A 20,919-nucleotide genomic window follows, 5' to 3' on the forward strand; every position below is an offset into this window, starting at 1 on the left:
ACCTTTACAATTAAAAAATTTGACTACATTTTCATAATAGTTCAATGTTCTTAATTAATATCCATATGAACTTATAAAACCATTATCTGATAGTATAAATTGTTTTCACTCACAATTTTTTTCTCATCAGAAGATATATTATTATTATTATTATTATTATTATTATTATTATTATTATTATTATTATTATTATTATTATTATATCCATAAAGTAACTCTACTTTCAGTACCTTTCTTAGTGAATTTGATCTTTAAGTACTCACATTTTTTTAGTAAGAGAGGAGAAAATGTAAGAGAGAGTTGGAGAAAAAGTGGATAAAGTATGAGTACTTTTTTTAAATGAAACTATTTTTTTAGACATCAAAATGACAAAATATGACTATTTTTCGTGGACGGAAGTGAATAAATAATCTTATTGTTGTTCTAACATTCTTTAATTCATGTGGGAGAAAAGTATGAAAAGCAATTATAATATTTAGCTCCTTAAAGTAAATATAAATAGCTTAGAAAATGATAAAAGAGTTGGGTGTAATTTTTTATATAAAATGTATAGCAGTAAAATATGTTATGGGATGTACCGGTCATGCCTGAATAACGTTAAGAAAGAATGATTAAGGTATAAGGTCGGGATGTTCTGACGTTCTAAAATTCATGTAGGAGAAAATAGGGTCATGTAATAGCCGAGACTCAGATATCTCGAGTTTTTGTTTTCGAATTTAATAAATACTGGAATTTATTTATACAGGTGATGAAGGGAAATTTTATTCCTTGAATAAGAATATTAGTACAACTAAAGAAAATCAAGCTAATGAAGTACAAATACTGAAAAGTAATACACCGAACAAATTTTTACACGTTAAAGAGAAGAGAGTTTTCAAATAGAGTTCTCGATTACATTATAGAGAGAAACCGGAAAAAAAAGAGAGAGAAATAAACTAGCACTGGGCCTCTCCGGCACGGGCTTGCGGCCCAGTTTCGTTTTCAATGGTCCGATGGGCCGAACTGCTTGGGCGAAAGGAACAGGCCCAGCCAACAGAATCTGCACCTCAGGGGCTGCACTCTGCAAGGCTGAATCTCTGCTGCTTGTACTCCTTTTCTACTTGCCATAGCCCAGAAATCAGCCACTCAAATGCCACTCCAGTGTGCACCTGCAAAGAAACAAAAACTCATGAATGAGCTAAGGTACAATGCAACACAAAATACCAAAATCAGTTAGATTGCAGAGCTGCAGAGAGAACAGCCAGCTGCATAACCTATGGATCCCTTTTTCCAGCCAACTCTCAGCTGTGTGCAGCTTTCAGTTACAAACCAAGCATATATACATGCTATTTCCCTCGGTTCCACTCCCCATACTTCAACTTTCTCATTCAGTGGATAACAAGCTAAAGAGAAGGCGGAAGAACCGAGACAGAGAGAAGGGGAACCGAGCAAGAGTAAAGAGCAACCTCACACTTCAGTCACAAGAGGTAAATCCTCAACACCCTTTATGCATCATGTTTAGGCAAATGCAGTAGATAGCTAAGAACCAGAACTTAGAAGAAACTAGAAATTGATGCCTTGATCAAGTATCTCTTCAATCTCCTCATAAGCGTAATAGGAAATGCCACAGCTTAGCCGTTTCACACTACATGCCTCGACGGATTTAAGAATGAGCTCTCCTCAAGCTCCCAACCGACAATCTCTAATTAAATAAACGCCACCTACGGCTCTAAAATAAACGCCGAATAAAGTTAAGAAGGAAAGACTTAGCTTCGTCTCGGAGAAACGTCGAGAAGTGGACGGCTCGTCACCGACTCCGAGGAAGAGCCGTGGGGTCAGAGGTGCAACGGGACAACAATGACGACGCGTTAAGCCCCTCGCCCGGAACGCCAACGGCAGAAACCTCGCGAAGCAGCGAGAGATCCTGTTGGACTCCGACAGCTGAGTCGCGAGCACGGCTGTCGACGGTGAATCGAGGGAGGAGAGAAGTAGACGCCGCAAATTGTTTCATCGGAGATTGAAGGCCCGAGTGAGAGTTTGAGGAGGTGTCGATGGAGAGAGAATGAGAGTGTGAACGGAGCCGATGGCCACTAGGGCTGTGAGACCCGCCGCTGACGGGAGAAAACGGAGGCAATGGTCCTCCCCAGGCTGAGGATTATATTGTTACCAAAGCAGAGGACTCCCGACCAGAGTAGCAACGCCGACGGACGGCATGAGCAGCGTCTCCACCACCGTGAACATGCAGTGGCAACGACTCGCCGAACCCGGTGTAGAGGCGGCGGCGATTTGGTATCGCGACAGCAGCAATGCCGCCGAGAGAGAGACCTCCATATGTCGATCGTTCCTCGCCGAAGCTAGAGGCGGTGGCGGTGAGCTGGGGTGTCGACAAAGGAAGAGGGAGATTGAAGGAGCTAAGGTTGAGTTTTGATTTGGGGTTTTTCGGTGAAGTTGAAGTGAGAGAGAGGCGACGGTGTTTAGGGAGTACAACTCCAGATTGGGCCTTTTCCACCATTCTTCATTTGGGGCCCAAGTAATTATTTTTGTATGGGCTGGGCTGATGAATACTTTCTGGGCCTGAGAAACTTTTCAGTAGGACCATTTAATTGGTTGAAGCCTTTATCTTGGATAAATTCAAATGTATAATGGGATTTATTCCTTAAGCCACGGAAGAAAAGAACTTATAAGCAGTGAGTGAAATAAAAGCCAATAAATAATTTTTAAAACTGACTTTAATAGTCACAGAAAGTATTTTAAAAATACTTAAGGAAAATAACCCGGGAATTTATTACGCCCGAACCGATCGGCCAGTTTCAGAATAAATTAAATCGTTGACTTAAGTAAGAATTAAGATTTTTCTGATTTTAGAAGAAAGGAAATAAAATAATAAAGGAGCACACTTAGGCATGCATTCATGCAAGGTTAGTAAATTATTTAAGCCTAATTCAAGTATATTAATCTTTGTAAAGGAACGTCGTCACTCGACGCGTAATCCCAGGACAGAAAAGCACCCGTTTTGCAAGAGTTAAGCAATTGAGGTGGGGGTTTCTCTTCCTTCTTTTAAAGCATGCTTTATGTGAAAATATGATTATTTGAATGAGTTGTCATGCCATGTTTTGTTTTATGATTGCCTATCTGTTGGCTATGCCAACCCAGTTAAATCGAATTCGGGTCCCAGTAGGTCAGTAAATCCTACTCGGACTAGTGTACACATAGGGACCGTGAGCTAGCGCTAGGTTGGCCGGTCCGTGGGTCGTGAGCTAGCGCCAGGTTGGCCGGCCCAGTGGTCGTGGAATGTGGCCACATTCCCGATTCACGCAGCTGATATGGCATATCATCAGAAGTTTAAATGACTGCAGTCTATTTTCAGAAAGAAATAACAGATTTTAGTGACCGGGATAGATTTTCAGTAAAACCCCGCGTTCACTCAGCTTGGCTGACAACTAAAAGAAAATATTTTCGGCATGAGCCCACTGAGTGCATCAAGTACTCAGCCCTGCATTTTGTTTTCCTTAATGTGCAGGTTGATTGTTGTCAAAGCCGAGGAGGTGTTGGGACAGAAGACTACGGAACCAGAGATTCTGGGTTCGATCCAATGAGTTGTCATGCCATGTTTTGTTTTATGATTGCCTATCTGTTGGCTATGCCAACCCAGTTAAATCGAATTCGGGTCCCAGTAGGTCAGTAAATCCTACTCGGACTAGTGTACACATAGGGATCGTGAGCTAGCGCTAGGTTGGCCGGTCCGTGGGTCGTGAGCTAGCGCCAGGTTGGCCGGCCCAGTGGTCGTGGAATGTGGCCACATTCCCGATTCACGCAGCTGATATGGCATATCATCAGAAGTTTAAATGACTGCAGTCTATTTTCAGAAAGAAATAACAGATTTTAGTGACCGGGATAGATTTTCAGTAAAACCCCGCGTTCACTCAGCTTGGCTGACAACTAAAAGAAAATATTTTCGGCATGAGCCCACTGAGTGCATCAAGTACTCAGCCCTGCATTTTGTTTTCCTTAATGTGCAGGTTGATTGTTGTCAAAGCCGAGGAGGTGTTGGGACAGAAGACTAAATAAGCAGAAGGATAGCTGGTGTAGTATGTCTTCATACATACTACATCTGTCTTGGTACTCTTCCGTTGCGCAAATTTTAGAACTTGCTTTCAGCAAAGACAATTGTTCCATAACTACTCTGATTCAGTATAATTTGTACCCTCAACACATTTCAGACAATGTTTTCCTTTGATCTAAGCATCTTATGATGAGTTGAGACAGCTTCAGTAAGTTTTAGTCGAGAAATAGCTGCACTTTCTTTGACTAGGGAGATGTGGTCGTGACAGAGTGGTATCAGAGCACTTTTCTTTCGCTCTGACCCAAGAACCTTCCTTCTAAGCCTCAGTCTAGAAAAGATAGTACTAGGCTAGAAAATGAACATAATGTTAAGTACAAGATCCCAACACCTCAGCTCGACACGATCAACTGCAGCAGAACCTGGGGTCGACGCCCGCTCGTCCAGAAAAGAGAATTTTAAAGAAAGAAAATATTTTTCCATTTTGAGAAGGAAAATGAAATTTTCTAAGTTTTCAGAAAAAAAAAAAAAAAAATTTCATAGCCCTAAATGGGAACGAAAATGTTTATTTGAAAAGTTTGCAAGACGCAACGTGCTAGCTGATACTTTGCATGAGATATGCTTAATGTATCTGTGATTTATGTTTAAAGAGCTTGACATGAATGTATAGATGTCATGGGGACTATGTATGTGAACCTAGAGTGCTTTAGAAAAGTACCTTAGGTGAGACATGCAGAATCAAGTACTAGCAGAACGAGAATTTGTTACCGCCTTCCAGGGCGACGAGACCAACTAAAACCCATCAGTTTGGGCAAGCTTCAAATTCCAAGGAATTATGAGAAAGAAAAGACGAGCCAAAAAGTATTATTGTACTACTTATAGACAACAATTAAAGGAAGTCCATTCTTTTAAGCACACAGATAGTATACATGTATATATGTATACTAGACGATGAACCAAGAAGTTCCCAATGTCTTTACAAAGACCAAGTTATAACGAAAATAGTTTACTTTCCAGCCTGTTCGGGAGATGCATCCCTACACGGAAAGAGATCGTACCCGCGATCTAGTAAAGTGATCTAATGTGGCGTAACAAGCCCAAGTGGCTACGTGATCCAGAAGCGATACTTATAGCGTGCTACGAAGCACGATGGAGAATGTAATGTTTTACCAGAATCAGCGTTCTAAGTTATCGAGAACGATATGAAAGTATGACCTCCAGCTGCGGTTATCAGTTTAACAGCACGAGGAACCCCATCTTGAAATGTATGGTTTCCCAGAACGCGTTTATCATGTGCGAGCTCCACAAGAAAAACAAGGGAGTGTCACATAACTAGAACCGATGATTATAATCAATAGTACTTACTTGGATTCCCAATGAAATCCCTTCTAAGAGTCCTTCCAAGGACGATACCCTCGTCTATTCAGACTCTAGTTTTGACTCGCAAGTACCATGTCAGTGTTCCTTTTTCTGTGCGAGGTTTGACTCATTTCCAGCTTATGGACTGCAGTCCTTTTGACTCATCGTACATAAGGAGTAAAGTTTTGACTGTTTAAGCTCCAGTCGTAAACCCTAAATTCTACAGTTGTTCATATCTATGATCTTCGGAATGAGCGTATTCTTCAGACATTCTTTGAACCTCCGGGACAACGATGTCCTGTCGGCTATTAAGACCTTTGATTGACTCACGTTCTGCAAGTAGTACGCCACTTTCATTCTCTTCAGGAAAGCGGTGACTCAGTTTCAGTTCCCAAATTTGGGATACTCTTATGTTCCAAGCATCGTTATTTGTTGTTGCCTCCTTTGAGCCAAAATATTGGAGATTTATATCTCGATTTCTTGGACCTATGCAATGAAATTTCATTCTTACGATGCTTACGTTGTGATCCCCAGAGTGATCAAGACAGTTAAACATTTTCCTCAGGGAATTTCATGTGGTGCTGGAACTTTTTACCTCCCTATTTTGAAATCCTACAAAGGTGAAATTTTTCGACCTCGATTCCAGTACATGTATTATTCCTAGTCTCGGAATTTTTCTGCAGCTCGAAGTTAAGGCAAGCATATTGCACCTTTCCCTAACGAGCTTGCCCTAGCTGATTTTTCGGAATAGTTCATTTCAGTGCGTTGCCTTAATGAACCTATGAAATCATTGATGTGATTTTGTTATTCCATATCAAGATGCCTTTAAAACATGATCAATGTTCCTTCATTGCAATCGCCTACGTTTATAAATTTTCGTGGTTGATCATCTTAGGCGATGACATGTTTGAACCACTGTCCTTGATGCTCAGATCCTTTCAGTTTAATTGGACAACTGTATTGTCCTATTTTGCAGCTTACTATGGGAATTTACAGTTAATTCATTTCCATCCAGTTTTCATGACCTATCTCATGATTATTTCTAGCTCCCACCAGGGGTGAGCCTCAGCTTCTATGAGTTTACCTGGAAACCAGTTGAGCTACGTAGTTCTTTGAATGAACTCAGTACTTACCTTCAAGGTCGACTATCGACGGAAATTCATATAAGTTGAACAAGAGATGTTATTCTTGTCCAGTTGGGTATTCAGGAGCCCTTCAAATTTTCAGTCATACTCTCTTGTGTGAATAATAATCCAAGTTAAGACTATTAGATTAATCATTGAGTTATTGATACGAGGCTAGCAGAAAAAGGCATGGTCTCAGTTTCTTTCAGATACGCATAATAAATACGTCCCCATGGAGACACGTGCAGGAAATGATGCGCCAACCAGAAGCGTCGCATAACCGACAGCAAAGCGTTAAATACTTCGAATCTACGTACCGCTTGTGACCAGCAGGTGGAAGATCGAATATTTTGTTGTATAGAGAAGCAACTAGCCTTGAGTAGAGAAATATCAAGGAATATTTGTGGATTAAATGATGTCCGAATACGTAAAAGACCTATATGGTAGTTTGAACGATCAAAATGCTTACTCCGAGTAAGATAAGTAAGCCACAAGAACAAAGACTCAATCATGGGCATGTAATGAAAGCCATGGAGAAAGTACGAGTGTATTCGTAGTTTATGTTTGACGGAACAAATCCCATCAGCAAAAGGGATTCGTCTAAGAGGTGGCCAGGAAAAAGGCTAAAGCTGGAGAGACATTCGGGAAGAGGAACGCGTGATAGCACCGCTACCCTCACCGTCCCTACTATGAAGGGAGAAATTGAATTTTTCCTTTTAAAAGAAGTTATCGCAAGAGAACAGGATTTAGAGCCCTATAATATAGAGCAAGGGCAAACGTTGGCAATAAAATGCGACGAATTATTCTACGATATGCCACGTCTCAATTAAGCAGCTCAGAAAGGAGCTGTCGATAGAGTTTTGTGTTAATCTGGACACGAGATCTAGATCACTTTGGAAAGTCATGCTAGATTATTTCACCATGAATCGCTCAGTCGAACCAAAAAGGGCATGGAGACAGTAGCGTTGGGAGAAAGAAGCCAACACCTCCACATGCACTAAACCAATATTCAAGGATTGACGCGAGTAGAACAAGTCTGTACTAAATCATGACGAAAGAGTCGCAGTAAGCACAAAAGCACCTTGAAAGCGGTAAAAGTAGACTACCTCAACTGAGCGAGAGGTTACGAGATCATTATGGCAGCTCAATGACTACCTTTACGATCGATGCAAGCGTTAGAGAACTCAATACCTGGCGATGAAATCTAAGATTAGAAATGGCCTCAACAGCCAGACGAAATGAAACGTCTAATGGATGACTTGAATCAGTCATATTAACTCAGTCACCAGATAGAATGACGCTTAAGGAACAGCAGAACTTAAGATCTAGATACAATAACTACTAGACCCGCGTTTTATTAGACTCAGTGTGTGACCAGGTGTTACACCAGAGTTCCTCATGAAGAAGGATAAAACGTTGAGAGTTGAACAAGTTAGCACTGACGAACAAGTATCCTTTACCGAGAATCGACGATCTTTTCGATCAGCTGCAAGGAACTAGAGTCTTCTCGAAGAACGAGAAGGAACACGAGAAACATTTGAGGGCCACTTTAGAAACGTTAAGAGCCGAGAAAACTCTGTGCTAAGTTTAGCAAGTGCGAGTTCTGGCTTAGCGAAGTGAATTCCCTTGGACACTTAGTGACAGCAGAAGGGATCCGAGTAGACCCTGCTAAAGTTGAAGCCGTGCAACGTTGGCAGTCACCAGCGACGCCTAATGAAATTCGGAGTTTCCTAGGACTGGCATGATGCTACCGAAGGTTCATTGAGGGGTTTTCTAAAATAGCGAGGCCGATGACTCAACAGCTCAAGAAAGGAGTTAAAGTCAATTGGGCCCCAGAATGTGAAGCAAGCTTCCAGTTGCTAAAGGAAAAGTTGACCACAGCGCCAGTTCTAGCTGTGCCAGAAGCGGGAGTCAACTATGTGGTGTATACAGATGCATCGAAGGTCGGACTCGGGTGCGTGCTGATGCAGAAAGGCAAGGTGATAGCATATGCGTCACGCCAGTTGAGGCCGCACGAGTTGAACTACCCGACGCACGACCTGGAACTAGCAGAAGTGGTACACGCTTTGAAGATTTGGGGACATCACCTCTATGGAGTTCGATGTGAGATCTTCACAGATCATAAGAGTCTCAAATACTTCTTCGAGCAGAAGGACCTGAATATGAGACAGCGCAGATGGCTGGAACTAGTCAAAGACTACGACTGTGGTATTAATTACCACCCAGGCAAAGCCAATGTGGTAGCAGATGCCTTGAGCAGAAAGACTGCGCCTCAAGTGGCTACTTTCCTCACCCTAGAGGAAGAGCTTATCCGGGAATTCGCCAAGATGCGACTGGAGATAGTAAGAGCCCCGGAGACAGTAAACAGCAAGATTTCCACCTTGGTCATAGAACCAGATTTAAGAGCCAGAATCATTGACGCCCAGAGATACGACGAAGCCCTGGAAAAGGTTCGTCTCAGAGTGAGGACCGGACAAGGAGATGGCTACCGCGAAGAGGCGGATAATGCTCTCGTTTTCAAAGGGAGATTATGCGTACCTAACAAGGAGGCACTTAGGAACGAGATCATGAGTGAAGCTCATGAGACACCCTACACTGCCCATCCTGGAAGTACGAAGATGTATCAGGACTTGAAGAAGCAATTTTGGTGGGATGGCATGAAGAGAAGCATAGCATCGTTGTAGAAAGATGTCTGGCCTGCCAGCAAGTGAAGGCTTTACATCAACGCCCCTATGGGAAGTTTCAGCCTCTCGAGATTCCAGAATGGAAATGGGAGCATATAGCAATGGATTTTGTGACAGGGTTGCCAAAATCACAGCGGGGAAACACTGCCATCTGGGTGATTATAGATCGTCTCACCAAAAGTGCTCACTTCATACCAATTCGTATCACATACGGTTCAGACAAGTTAGCACAGATTTACGTGCGAGAGATCGTACGCTTACATGGTGTTCCAGTAACGATCACCTCAGATCGAGATTCAAAATTTACTTCTAGGTTTTGGATAAGCCTACAGCGAGAGTTAGGCACTCAGCTGAATTTCAGCACAGCATTCCATCCACAGACGGACGGACAGTCCGAAAGGACGATCCAGACATTGGAAGATATGTTAAGAGCTGTAGTGCTCGACCGTGGAGTAAGCTGGGAGACAGTACTTCCACTTATAGAGTTCGCCTACAATAACAGTTACCAGGCAACTATTGACATGGCTCCATACGAGGCATTATATGGGAAAAAGTGTAGATCACCACTTTACTAGGATGAGGTGGGTGAGAGAAGGATTCTCGGACCGGACTCGGTAGAAGAAATGATAGAAATTGTCCGACAAATCCGAGGGAGAATCAAAGAAGCTCAAGATAGACAGAAATCCTATGCAGATGCTCGCAGAACGGATTTACAGTTTAAAGCAGGAGACAAAGTCTTTCTGAAAGTATCCCCATCAAAAGGGATAACCAGATTTGGCGTCAAGGGCAAGCTGAAACCGCGTTTTATCGGACCTTACGAGATCCTAGAAACAGTCGGCCCTGTGGCGTACAGATTAGCGCTTCCGCCAAGCTTTGGGAATGTTCATAATGTGTTTCATGTATCACAGTTGAGGAAGTACGTGTTTGACCCCAAACACATAGTGCACCAAGAATAGATGGTGTTAGAACCAGATTTGAGCTATGAAGAAAAGCCAGAAGCAATTCTGGACAGAAAAGTTAAAGAACTGCGAAATAAAAATATTGTAACAGTGAAAGTCCTTTGGAAGCATCACGACCGCGAGGAGGCGACGTGGGAGCTCGAAGACCAGATGAAAGAGAGGTACCCACAGCTTTTTGCCTAGCCGAGACAAAATTTCGGGACGAAATTTTTGTTAAGGGGGGTAGAATGTAATAGCCGAGACTCAGATATCTCGAGTTTTTGTTTTCGAATTTAATAAATACTGGAATTTATTTATACAGGTGATGAAGGGAAATTTTATTCCTTGAATAAGAATATTAGTACAACTAAAGAAAATCAAGCTAATGAAGTACAAATACTGAAAAGTAATACACCGAACAAATTTTTACACGTTAAAGAGAAGAGAGTTTTCAAATAGAGTTCTCGATTACATTATAGAGAGAAACCGGAAAAAAAAGAGAGAGAAATAAACTAGCACTGGGCCTCTCCGGCACGGGCTTGCGGCCCAGTTTCGTTTTCAATGGTCCGATGGGCCGAACTGCTTGGGCGAAAGGAACAGGCCCAGCCAACAGAATCTGCACCTCAGGGGCTGCACTCTGCAAGGCTGAATCTCTGCTGCTTGTACTCCTTTTCTACCTGCCATAGCCCAGAAATCAGCCACTCAAATGCCACTCCAGTGTGCACCTGCAAAGAAACAAAAACTCATGAATGAGCTAAGGTACAATGCAACACAAAATACCAAAATCAGTTAGATTGCAGAGCTGCAGAGAGAACAGCCAGCTGCATAACCTATGGATCCCTTTTTCCAGCCAACTCTCAGCTGTGTGCAGCTTTCAGTTACAAACCAAGCATATATACATGCTATTTCCCTCGGTTCCACTCCCCATACTTCAACTTTCTCATTCAGTGGATAACAAGCTAAAGAGAAGGCGGAAGAACCGAGACAGAGAGAAGGGGAACCGAGCAAGAGTAAAGAGCAACCTCACACTTCAGTCACAAGAGGTAAATCCTCAACACCCTTTATGCATCATGTTTAGGCAAATGCAGTAGATAGCTAAGAACCAGAACTTAGAAGAAACTAGAAATTGATGCCTTGATCAAGTATCTCTTCAATCTCCTCATAAGCGTAATAGGAAATGCCACAGCTTAGCCGTTTCACACTACATGCCTCGACGGATTTAAGAATGAGCTCTCCTCAAGCTCTCAACCGACAATCTCTAATTAAATAAACGCCACCTACGGCTCTAAAATAAACGCCGAATAAAGTTAAGAAGGAAAGACTTAGCTTCGTCTCGGAGAAACGTCGAGAAGTGGACGGCTCGTCACCGACTCTGAGGAAGAGCCGTGGGGTCAGAGGTGCAACGGGACAACAATGACGACGCGTTAAGCCCCTCGCCCGGAACGCCAACGGCAGAAACCTCGCGAAGCAGCGAGAGATCCTGTTGGACTCCGACAGCTGAGTCGCGAGCACGGCTGTCGACGGTGAATCGAGGGAGGAGAGAAGTAGACGCCGCAAATTGTTTCATCGGAGATTGAAGGCCCGAGTGAGAGTTTGAGGAGGTGTCGATGGAGAGAGAATGAGAGTGTGAACGGAGCCGATGGCCACTAGGGCTGTGAGACCCGCCGCTGACGGGAGAAAACGGAGGCAATGGTCCTCCCCAGGCTGAGGATTATATTGTTACCAAAGCAGAGGACTCCCGACCAGAGTAGCAACGCCGACGGACGGCATGAGCAGCGTCTCCACCACCGTGAACATGCAGTGGCAACGACTCGCCGAACCCGGTGTAGAGGCGGCGGCGATTTGGTATCGCGACAGCAGCAATGCCGCCGAGAGAGAGACCTCCATATGTCGATCGTTCCTCGCCGAAGCTAGAGGCGGTGGCGGTGAGCTGGGGTGTCGACAAAGGAAAAGGGAGATTGAAGGAGCTAAGGTTGAGTTTTGATTTGGGGTTTTTCGGTGAAGTTGAAGTGAGAGAGAGGCGACGGTGTTTAGGGAGTACAACTCCAGATTGGGCCTTTTCCACCATTCTTCATTTGGGGCCCAAGTAATTATTTTTGTATGGGCTGGGCTGATGAATACTTTCTGGGCCAGAGAAACTTTTCAGTAGGACCATTTAATTGGTTGAAGCCTTTATCTTGGATAAATTCAAATGTATAATGGGATTTATTCCTTAAGCCACGGAAGAAAAGAACTTATAAGCAGTGAGTGAAATAAAAGCCAATAAATAATTTTTAAAACTGACTTTAATAGTCACAGAAAGTATTTTAAAAATACTTAAGGAAAATAACCCGGGAATTTATTACGCCCGAACCGATCGGCCAGTTTCAGAATAAATTAAATCGTTGACTTAAGTAAGAATTAAGATTTTTCTGATTTTAGAAGAAAGGAAATAAAATAATAAAGGAGCACACTTAGGCATGCATTCATGCAAGGTTAGTAAATTATTTAAGCCTAATTCAAGTATATTAATCTTTGTAAAGGAACGTCGTCACTCGACGCGTAATCCCAGGACAGAAAAGCACCCGTTTTGCAAGAGTTAAGCAATTGAGGTGGGGGTTTCTCTTCCTTCTTTTAAAGCATGCTTTATGTGAAAATATGATTATTTGAATGAGTTGTCATGCCATGTTTTGTTTTATGATTGCCTATCTGTTGGCTATGCCAACCCAGTTAAATCGAATTCGGGTCCCAGTAGGTCAGTAAATCCTACTCGGACTAGTGTACACATAGGGACCGTGAGCTAGCGCTAGGTTGGCCGGTCCGTGGGTCGTGAGCTAGCGCCAGGTTGGCCGGCCCAGTGGTCGTGGAATGTGGCCACATTCCCGATTCACGCAGCTGATATGGCATATCATCAGAAGTTTAAATGACTGCAGTCTATTTTCAGAAAGAAATAACAGATTTTAGTGACCGGGATAGATTTTCAGTAAAACCCCGCGTTCACTCAGCTTGGCTGACAACTAAAAGAAAATATTTTCGGCATGAGCCCACTGAGTGCATCAAGTACTCAGCCCTGCATTTTGTTTTCCTTAATGTGCAGGTTGATTGTTGTCAAAGCCGAGGAGGTGTTGGGACAGAAGACTACGGAACCAGAGATTCTGGGTTCGATCCAATGAGTTGTCATGTCATGTTTTGTTTTATGATTGCCTATCTGTTGGCTATGCCAACCCAGTTAAATCGAATTCGGGTAGATCGATCTTCCTCAATTCACGATAGTTTTGCAATTGCGTCAATTCACGATCTGTATCGCCGGACAATCGTGATCTGCATCAAATTCTCGATCGATCTGCCTCAGTTTTCGCAATTCCTTCAATTCACAATCTGCCTCAATTGTCATCCATGGAGAATTCCACACGTGAAATTCATCAGCATCTCGATGGAGTAGGAACGACACCGACAAATTCTGGGGTTAAAGATGGATCTTCATCGACCAATAAGGCAATAATGAAGAAGCTAGTATTGGATCAATTCTGGATGATCTACAATATCAAGGAGGCACTCTATTCGATACAGATTCAGATTCAGAGTTAGAAGGAAAAAGTAACGCAGTTGAAGGTTTGTAATTTAAATTTTTTTCATGCTATAGTGTAAACATATTCATAATGAAGTAAAAGGTCGAATTAATGCGGTAACAAACACACTAATGAAGATTTTATCGTAATATGTATGCTGGCATGCTCTGTATTGTATGCGATAAATATGACTCATAATGAACTAATCTTTGATTATAATGAAGTAGTAATACAACTGAATGAACTTATATTCTTGTTGAATGAATATGTTTTGTTTTGTTTTGATTTTTCACTAACAGTAGTTTGTATGCGACAATAGTTTGTATGCGATCAATACGACTCATAATGAACTACTGTGTGATTATAATGAAGTATTAATAGAGCCGAAAGAACTTATATGCTTGTTGAATGAATATGTTTTGTTTTGTTTTGTTTTGATTTTTGTTTTGATTTTCCACTAACAGTAATTTGTATGCGATCAATACGACTCATAATGAACTACTATGTGAGAAAAGAAGTACTTGGTGAGGGAAATGTATTGTCCACAAGTGAAAAGAGACAGATGATTGAGAATTTTTATGGCTCACAAGTCCCTAGTGAAATAGAAGTTCATCCACCTGATGTTGTCAGCACCAAGGGTTCCGATCGACGTCTTTCACGCCTTGAGAAACAATTAAGAGAGTTGTCCAAGCCTGGTCGGAAATGTGCCAAATGTGGCGAGGTTGGTCGGCATGATTCAAGGAATTATGACAAGATACATGAGGAGAAGAAGAAGAAAAAGAGGAAACAACAATGTTGAGGCTTGTTGTTCTGTTCTGTTCCAGTAGTTCTGTTCAATTGTTTATTACTTCAGTGGGATATGTTCTGTACTTCATTCTTTAAGTTCTGTACTTCAGTCCCGTAGTTTCTTATTTCATTTACACTTTGAATTTGAATTTGAATTTATTTAAACTTTTTGCAATCTTAAAGAGTATAGACTAAAGTGTTTTTATAATGGCTTATGTTGTTCTTTATTATGATGTTTTTTTATTGTTGAGGCTGAAAATATTTTATAAGTTCTATAGTTTAGTTTATTAATTCACATAAAGTAAAATGTCATTATTTCATTTAGTACATAGATAATTTCATTATAGCAATTCAGTACTTCACAACAACTAGGTTATAGTTAATATGAAAACAGATCATTTGCATTACCTCATCACATGAGGTTATATATAGTTCATAATTAGAGTATGTTACTTCATTATTAGAGTCTGATACTTCAAATTTGTAGTTTGTTACTTCATTCTACCAATTTACTGCCCAATGAACTATATCCATTACCCAATGCAGTATTTAAAGCTAATAACGAACAACATTAAAAAGCGTGGTACTTTATTTTCAATTGCTCAAAACAGATGTATGAGTATTACAAAACTTAATCTGCTAAAATCATCATTTCTTCTTTAAATATGCTGCAATCATTTTCTCAACATCTATTACATGGTGTTTGCTTTCCTCCTCGTAGTATGCTGCTGTAACGTGTTTTCTGTTGAAACTTTCATGGCTGTATTTGCTAACATCAACAGTGAGCAATATTTGGCCCTCAAGCTCTGGAGCACACCTAAACTTGATTTTTTTAAAGCCACAGTTCCAGCTACCTTCACGCTCACCCTAGTATATTTCCATGTGGCGCATTAGAAATACTCCACAGTCTTCAACATTATCAGAAGTTCTCCATGGCATTTTGAATCTTTGTATTTTAGCATTGGATATTGTCTTGCACTGTGTGTGAAGACCAGCTTGAGTGAGGAAGTGACAAAAATATGATCTATGCATGTATAAAACAAATATATGTTATTTTTAGTTGTGTATCAATTTCTTATGTAAGTTTAATAAAATTCAATCATATGATAAGAATACAAACCATCGTCTCTGGAATGTCACCATAATTGATGGTGAGATCATTGTTGTTGCCATTTCCAGAGTTATCTAGTACAACAATTCCACTTCTTTTGAAGCAAAAGCAAATACCATAATAATGTTGATTCACACATATGGGGAAGAAGACCTATGTAATGAAGTAACAGACCACACGAATGAAGTAATAAACTGTGAGAATGAGGTACAATAAAAAATTTAGGAAATAGAATATTTCAATTTATAATAATAATATTACTCCACCAAAATATATCATTACTATAGTACCGTGTGCATATACTTCATATAATAAGTACAACACTTCATTATCTTAATTTATTACTTCATTTTAGTAATAAACCTTACTGTATAAACATGTCATTTATATTACTTCATTATCATAATTTATTACTTCATCTTACCAATTTACTACTTCATTAAAAAGAATATATAGTTCATTTTAGTGTGGAAACAACACAGCAGTTAAGTTTAATCGTAAATCCTAAAACCATGCAACACAGTAAATAGATAGTTCATTTTTAGACTCTGTTACTTCATTATCATGTTTTATTACTTCATTTTATCAATTTACTACTTCTTAGCTTTATACAGTAGGAATAGGGCTTTAACTTCATTACTATCTATTTACATGTGCAATAGATTATTACTTCTAAACCTTTTACATACATCCAGTCAGTGTATATTACTTCATTTAATACATAGATAACTTCATTATATCAATTCAATACTTCACAACAACTAGGTTATAGATAATAGTAAAACAGATTACTTGCATTACTTCATCACATGAGGTTATTATATCATAAATTAGAATATGTAGTTCATTTTTATGTGGAAACAACACAATAGTTAAGTTTAATCCTAAAACCCTAAACCCATTCATAAGAAACATTGTATCAATATACAACATATCATCCACAATTATAGACAGTTCACTTGGAATACTCTGCTACCTCATTATGATAATTTATTTCTTCATTTTACTAATTTAATTTCTAGGTTTTACCTTCTGGATCTGGAATTTTGTTTCCAGCATCTGCATCGGGCTTCGGATTTGATTGTTTGACTGTCTTTGATTTACCCGGCTGCTTGCGAGTATATTTTACTACTATTTTGACAAAAATCATATTCCAAGTTAGGAATTAGATGACGTAAATTAAGACTAAGAACTTTGCAAAGCTTCAAAGGTGTATTACCTTCACCAGAAGATCGGCCAAAACGCAAGTGGAGGCCAGAATTTTCGGTTGAACTTTTTCGAGTATCAACCATTTTGAATATGTGGATTCGATGTAGATGCTAAATCTACCGATTTAAATACTGAACAGATAGATCGAAGTGCTGAATCGTCGCTGAATGTCGTCGATTTCAGTCGTTTTTGCCAGAGATGACCGATGAAAATGAAGATTCTTCGTCGGATTTTAGCTAGGTTAGTGAGAGAAGTTTTGAGAGAGAAGAAGCTTACCGCCGAAGACTCGTAATCAGGACGAGTAAATTTTTGGTGATTTTAATTTTTTAACCTAATTATGAAATTACATAAATACCCTCGCATTGAAGTAAATTGAGTATGCAATGAAGTGCGAAAAATAACCCATGATTATCTAATCTAATCCATCAAATTTAAGATCTAAGGGCCCAAATTTGATCTCTAATTCGATCTTTAAGAGTGGATTTGCTATTATGAATATTTTATAAAACCCCGAACTCTAGAATTTGTATTAACTTTTGGCTCGGGCCGATTTTTGTTTTCGAAAAGTTGACATGGCTTATCAGAATGTCAAAACGTAAGTTTTTGGGGAACTGTATAGTATATAGTGTATCCTGACAAGAGAAAATATTTTTCGTTAAATATACAAATAAGAATCTGGTGAGAGCTATGCCAATTTTTGCGAAGCCGATGATTGATCGGGGCACAATTGACTCAAAATAGATAATACTACTAGTACCGACTGAATTTAGGATTTAAAGCCGATTTTAAGTAAGAGGTAATCAATTAAACTTCACAAACACCATTAAACTAGCTTAAAACGATGCAAATAAATTAACCTTGAGATTTTCTACTTGAGGGACTGTCAAATGATTGACTGGTTGTGGTCAAAAGTACACCTTATTTCAAACGACCAACACTTGATGCTTACATTCAATCTAATACCAATCCTAATTAGCTAATCCTTGAGCACATGTGTTGGAATGTTAAGAACATTTAGGGGCCATACTTTGGTGTTTACATTCAATCTACCAGTTGAAGTTAAATTAGAAGAAGCTAATACACTATAGACTCCACACACTCACCAGTTACCACTTGACCTCTCAATAAAGAATGAGAGAACATAAATAGTGATCTGGCCAAATACTCTACTGCTATCACAATTACTAGGATTTTCTTCTATTGATATTGTCATAGATTCAAAATCTACCATTCCCTTTCCACATTACCAAGTTAAAAACGGTACGAAATTGAAAATAAAAAGTAGATCAAATTCTATACATTTGACCATGTTTTTCAAGTTGGGAAAAAAAAAACTGATATCGTTTGTTTGGTCGCAAGTCCACCCATTCTACAACGTAAATGGTTCAAGTCAAGTCATTTAGGGATAATCACGCAACAGATGATGCTTGCCTTTCCCAACTTATTCGTGCAACATATACACAGTTGACCAAGCTAGACGCAGAACAAGTGCAGGATAAACTTCATGGACAAGGCTGTTACTATAATAAAGTCAAGGAACATCAGTAATAAGTAATCCTTTCAATTCTTAAACTATTACCATAAGTCAAGGTAGGTCAAATCATGCATAGTAGCAGTAAATATTCAAGTAATGAAGTATAATTCCTTATATTGAGGCTCAACTTTCCTTTGAAATTTAGCAATGATTCCCATGCTAGACCTCTATCATACAAAGGAAGAGGAGATGAGGAAAAAGAGGGGTATCACTGAAGAGGAATTGCATGTCAGACCAGATGTAAAATTCTGATAAGCTCCATAACAAATAAAACAATTTCCATCCTTGTGATATCCTAATAAAAGTGAAGTGATCTATCTATACATAGAGGGGTCTGAGCTTTAACTGCAACAACAAATGACAAACTGTAGATGCACAAGTATGGCCTAATCTAAAAGGGAGTGGAAAGATAGCCTTGCTATGTATCATCTGCAAAAGTGTCGTTTATTATCTTTATCATATGTTCACGAAGAGGATCCTCTTCAAATTGATGGATCAAGTTTATGTAAATAAGACTGAAGACAACAAACTATAACTAAAACCAGCCAGATTCTGATCATGGTCGATCATATTAAAATTCAATGATCCATTTTTTCAATGCATTCAGAATCCACATCCAAGACCAAATAAACAAAGGAGCAACCAAAAGTCGCACATATCCAAGTCCCGACCACAGCTCTAAACAAACTCAAAGAACGACACACAATGCACAACAAGCTAAAGGCCCTTTTTTTTAACACAAGAGTAACTACATCTAAGTACATTAAAGTTCACCTAATTATGGTTTTCCACAAGAACTAAAACTATTGTCTCCAAATACACGGACTTTCAATTATTTTTATCTTTTACAGTGACAGCCAATTTCCGGCTAATTGAAGTCATTAAAATAGCTAAAGTGGCGTAGACGACCACCCCAGCATTAATCCGTGGAAAGTGACAATAATGTGAAAATGAGAACCATTCAAAGTTGGTGCATTTTGGAGGCAGAATTTTCAGTTCATGTGCAAGAAACCAGGTGGGAGTTTGTGATAAGATTACAGTATATATAAACTAGTACTATAAATCAACAAGTAACAATAACAAGAAGCTTATTTTCCTGAAGTGAACAAATGGCATGAACTAATGTAATAGAGCCTAGTAAGTAAGTGAACTCCACATTCTTGGAATAACTAGCAATGTATAATGTTCATATAATTTATTCAAATGACCTTATTCTTGATATCCTTGTATTGTGAAAGCAAATAAATATGTAAAAGAGACCTGCTCATCTCAATCTCTATATCAGTATGCATATATAAAAAAAAAACATTGCTATCAAGTATACCTACTTTCTAACCTTCCGAGATTTCCTAGGCCCCGGCACCTCCATTCGACCGAGGGAGCATCCACACCTCGCTCGGAACACCAGCACCGCCCTGCCATTAGGCGGCGCCATCTTCTTCAGCTCCGCCTCAAGCTCCCGGTGATGATCGCGAGGCAATTCAAACAGCCCCTTCTTGTATGATGATGATAGCTGAAGATTAGACCTGCTCACAGCATCCTCAGTTTCCAACTGAATGTCGAATTCAGCAGCCTTCCGCAGCCCACTGCAGCCGGCTTTGCCGCATCGGTTGTCCGTGCACAAGGTGATCACCACCAGCGCCGTCACCGCGAAGACTATGCTGAGACCTAAGCATCCGAACACCAGCGGCGCGCGGAGGACTTCCTCAATCACCACCTCGGCGACTTCCTCGGAGAGCTCGGCGGTTTTCTGCCCTAGGATCTTCGCGTATGGATACAGCAGGAATCCGAAGGCGCAAATCACGGCGATCAGGATCACAACATCGATCAAGGCGGAGCGGGATTGATCGCAGTGATGAGGGAGATTCGGATTCTTTTGCTTCGCCTTGGAAACGGATTTGGCCATTTCTATGTGGTGGTCAACTGGAATTGAGCTTTGGAAACAGAACATTTGGATTGGAATTGCAGCGGAGGATTAACAAGATTGGATGTAATTGATCATCCCCCAATCGAGAATTGGGGGTGAAACAGAAATCAGGAAAAGGGGATAGAGCTCAAAAACATCAAACAACTCGGTTTGAAAATCAAGATCAGATATTTAGAGAAAATTAGAGATGGAGCGGAATTGGCTGGCTGGAGGGGACAAATGAAATTATATATAGAGAGGGCTGTCAGTTAAGTTATCTCTTTTGTTGTAAAAAGCTCCTCTTTGGTAGTCAATTGAGTGGATTGGGTCTAACATGTAGAATTGTGGACTACGATGGACTGGACTTTCAACTATGATGCATGATGAATCCGCGAATTTTTGATGTTAGTAAATGCTGGTAGAGAATAAAGACTACGACGCAATGAATTTACGTGGTTCGATTTACTGAAGTAAATCTACGTCCACGGGAAGAAGGGAGGGCAAGATTGTATTGCTTGATCTGGGATTACAGCTTACAACACAGACTTGCTATATGATATTTTATCTCTAGAGAGCTTAACCTTTTTCTATCTGATCTAAGTTCTATTTATACATTGAACTAGGATCGTGGTTTGCAGCCCCACTAACAAGATCGTGGGTGAGCAATAACTGCTCAATAAC

General features: G+C 40.2%; 1 protein-coding gene across 1 annotated transcript; it reads right to left on the minus strand.

The window, feature by feature from the left end:
- Nucleotides 1–19,407: 19,407 nt before the first annotated feature.
- On the minus strand, nucleotides 19,408–20,499 carry LOC121803484 (uncharacterized protein At5g19025-like). The gene has a single exon (XM_042203141.1). It carries the CDS (start codon nucleotides 20,281–20,283, stop codon nucleotides 19,657–19,659), a length of 627 nt encoding a protein of 208 aa, XP_042059075.1. The 5' UTR covers nucleotides 20,284–20,499; the 3' UTR covers nucleotides 19,408–19,656.
- Between the last annotated feature and the right edge of the window lie 420 nt (nucleotides 20,500–20,919).

Source organism: Salvia splendens, chromosome 5 (genome assembly GCF_004379255.2).
Source record: "Salvia splendens isolate huo1 chromosome 5, SspV2, whole genome shotgun sequence".
NCBI classification, from domain to species: Eukaryota; Viridiplantae; Streptophyta; class Magnoliopsida; order Lamiales; family Lamiaceae; genus Salvia; species Salvia splendens.

Coding starts and splice junctions, on each gene's coding strand:
- LOC121803484 (XM_042203141.1), bottom strand. CDS start 20,283: ATGTTCTGTTTCCAAAGCTCAATTCCAGTTGACCACCACATAGAAATG.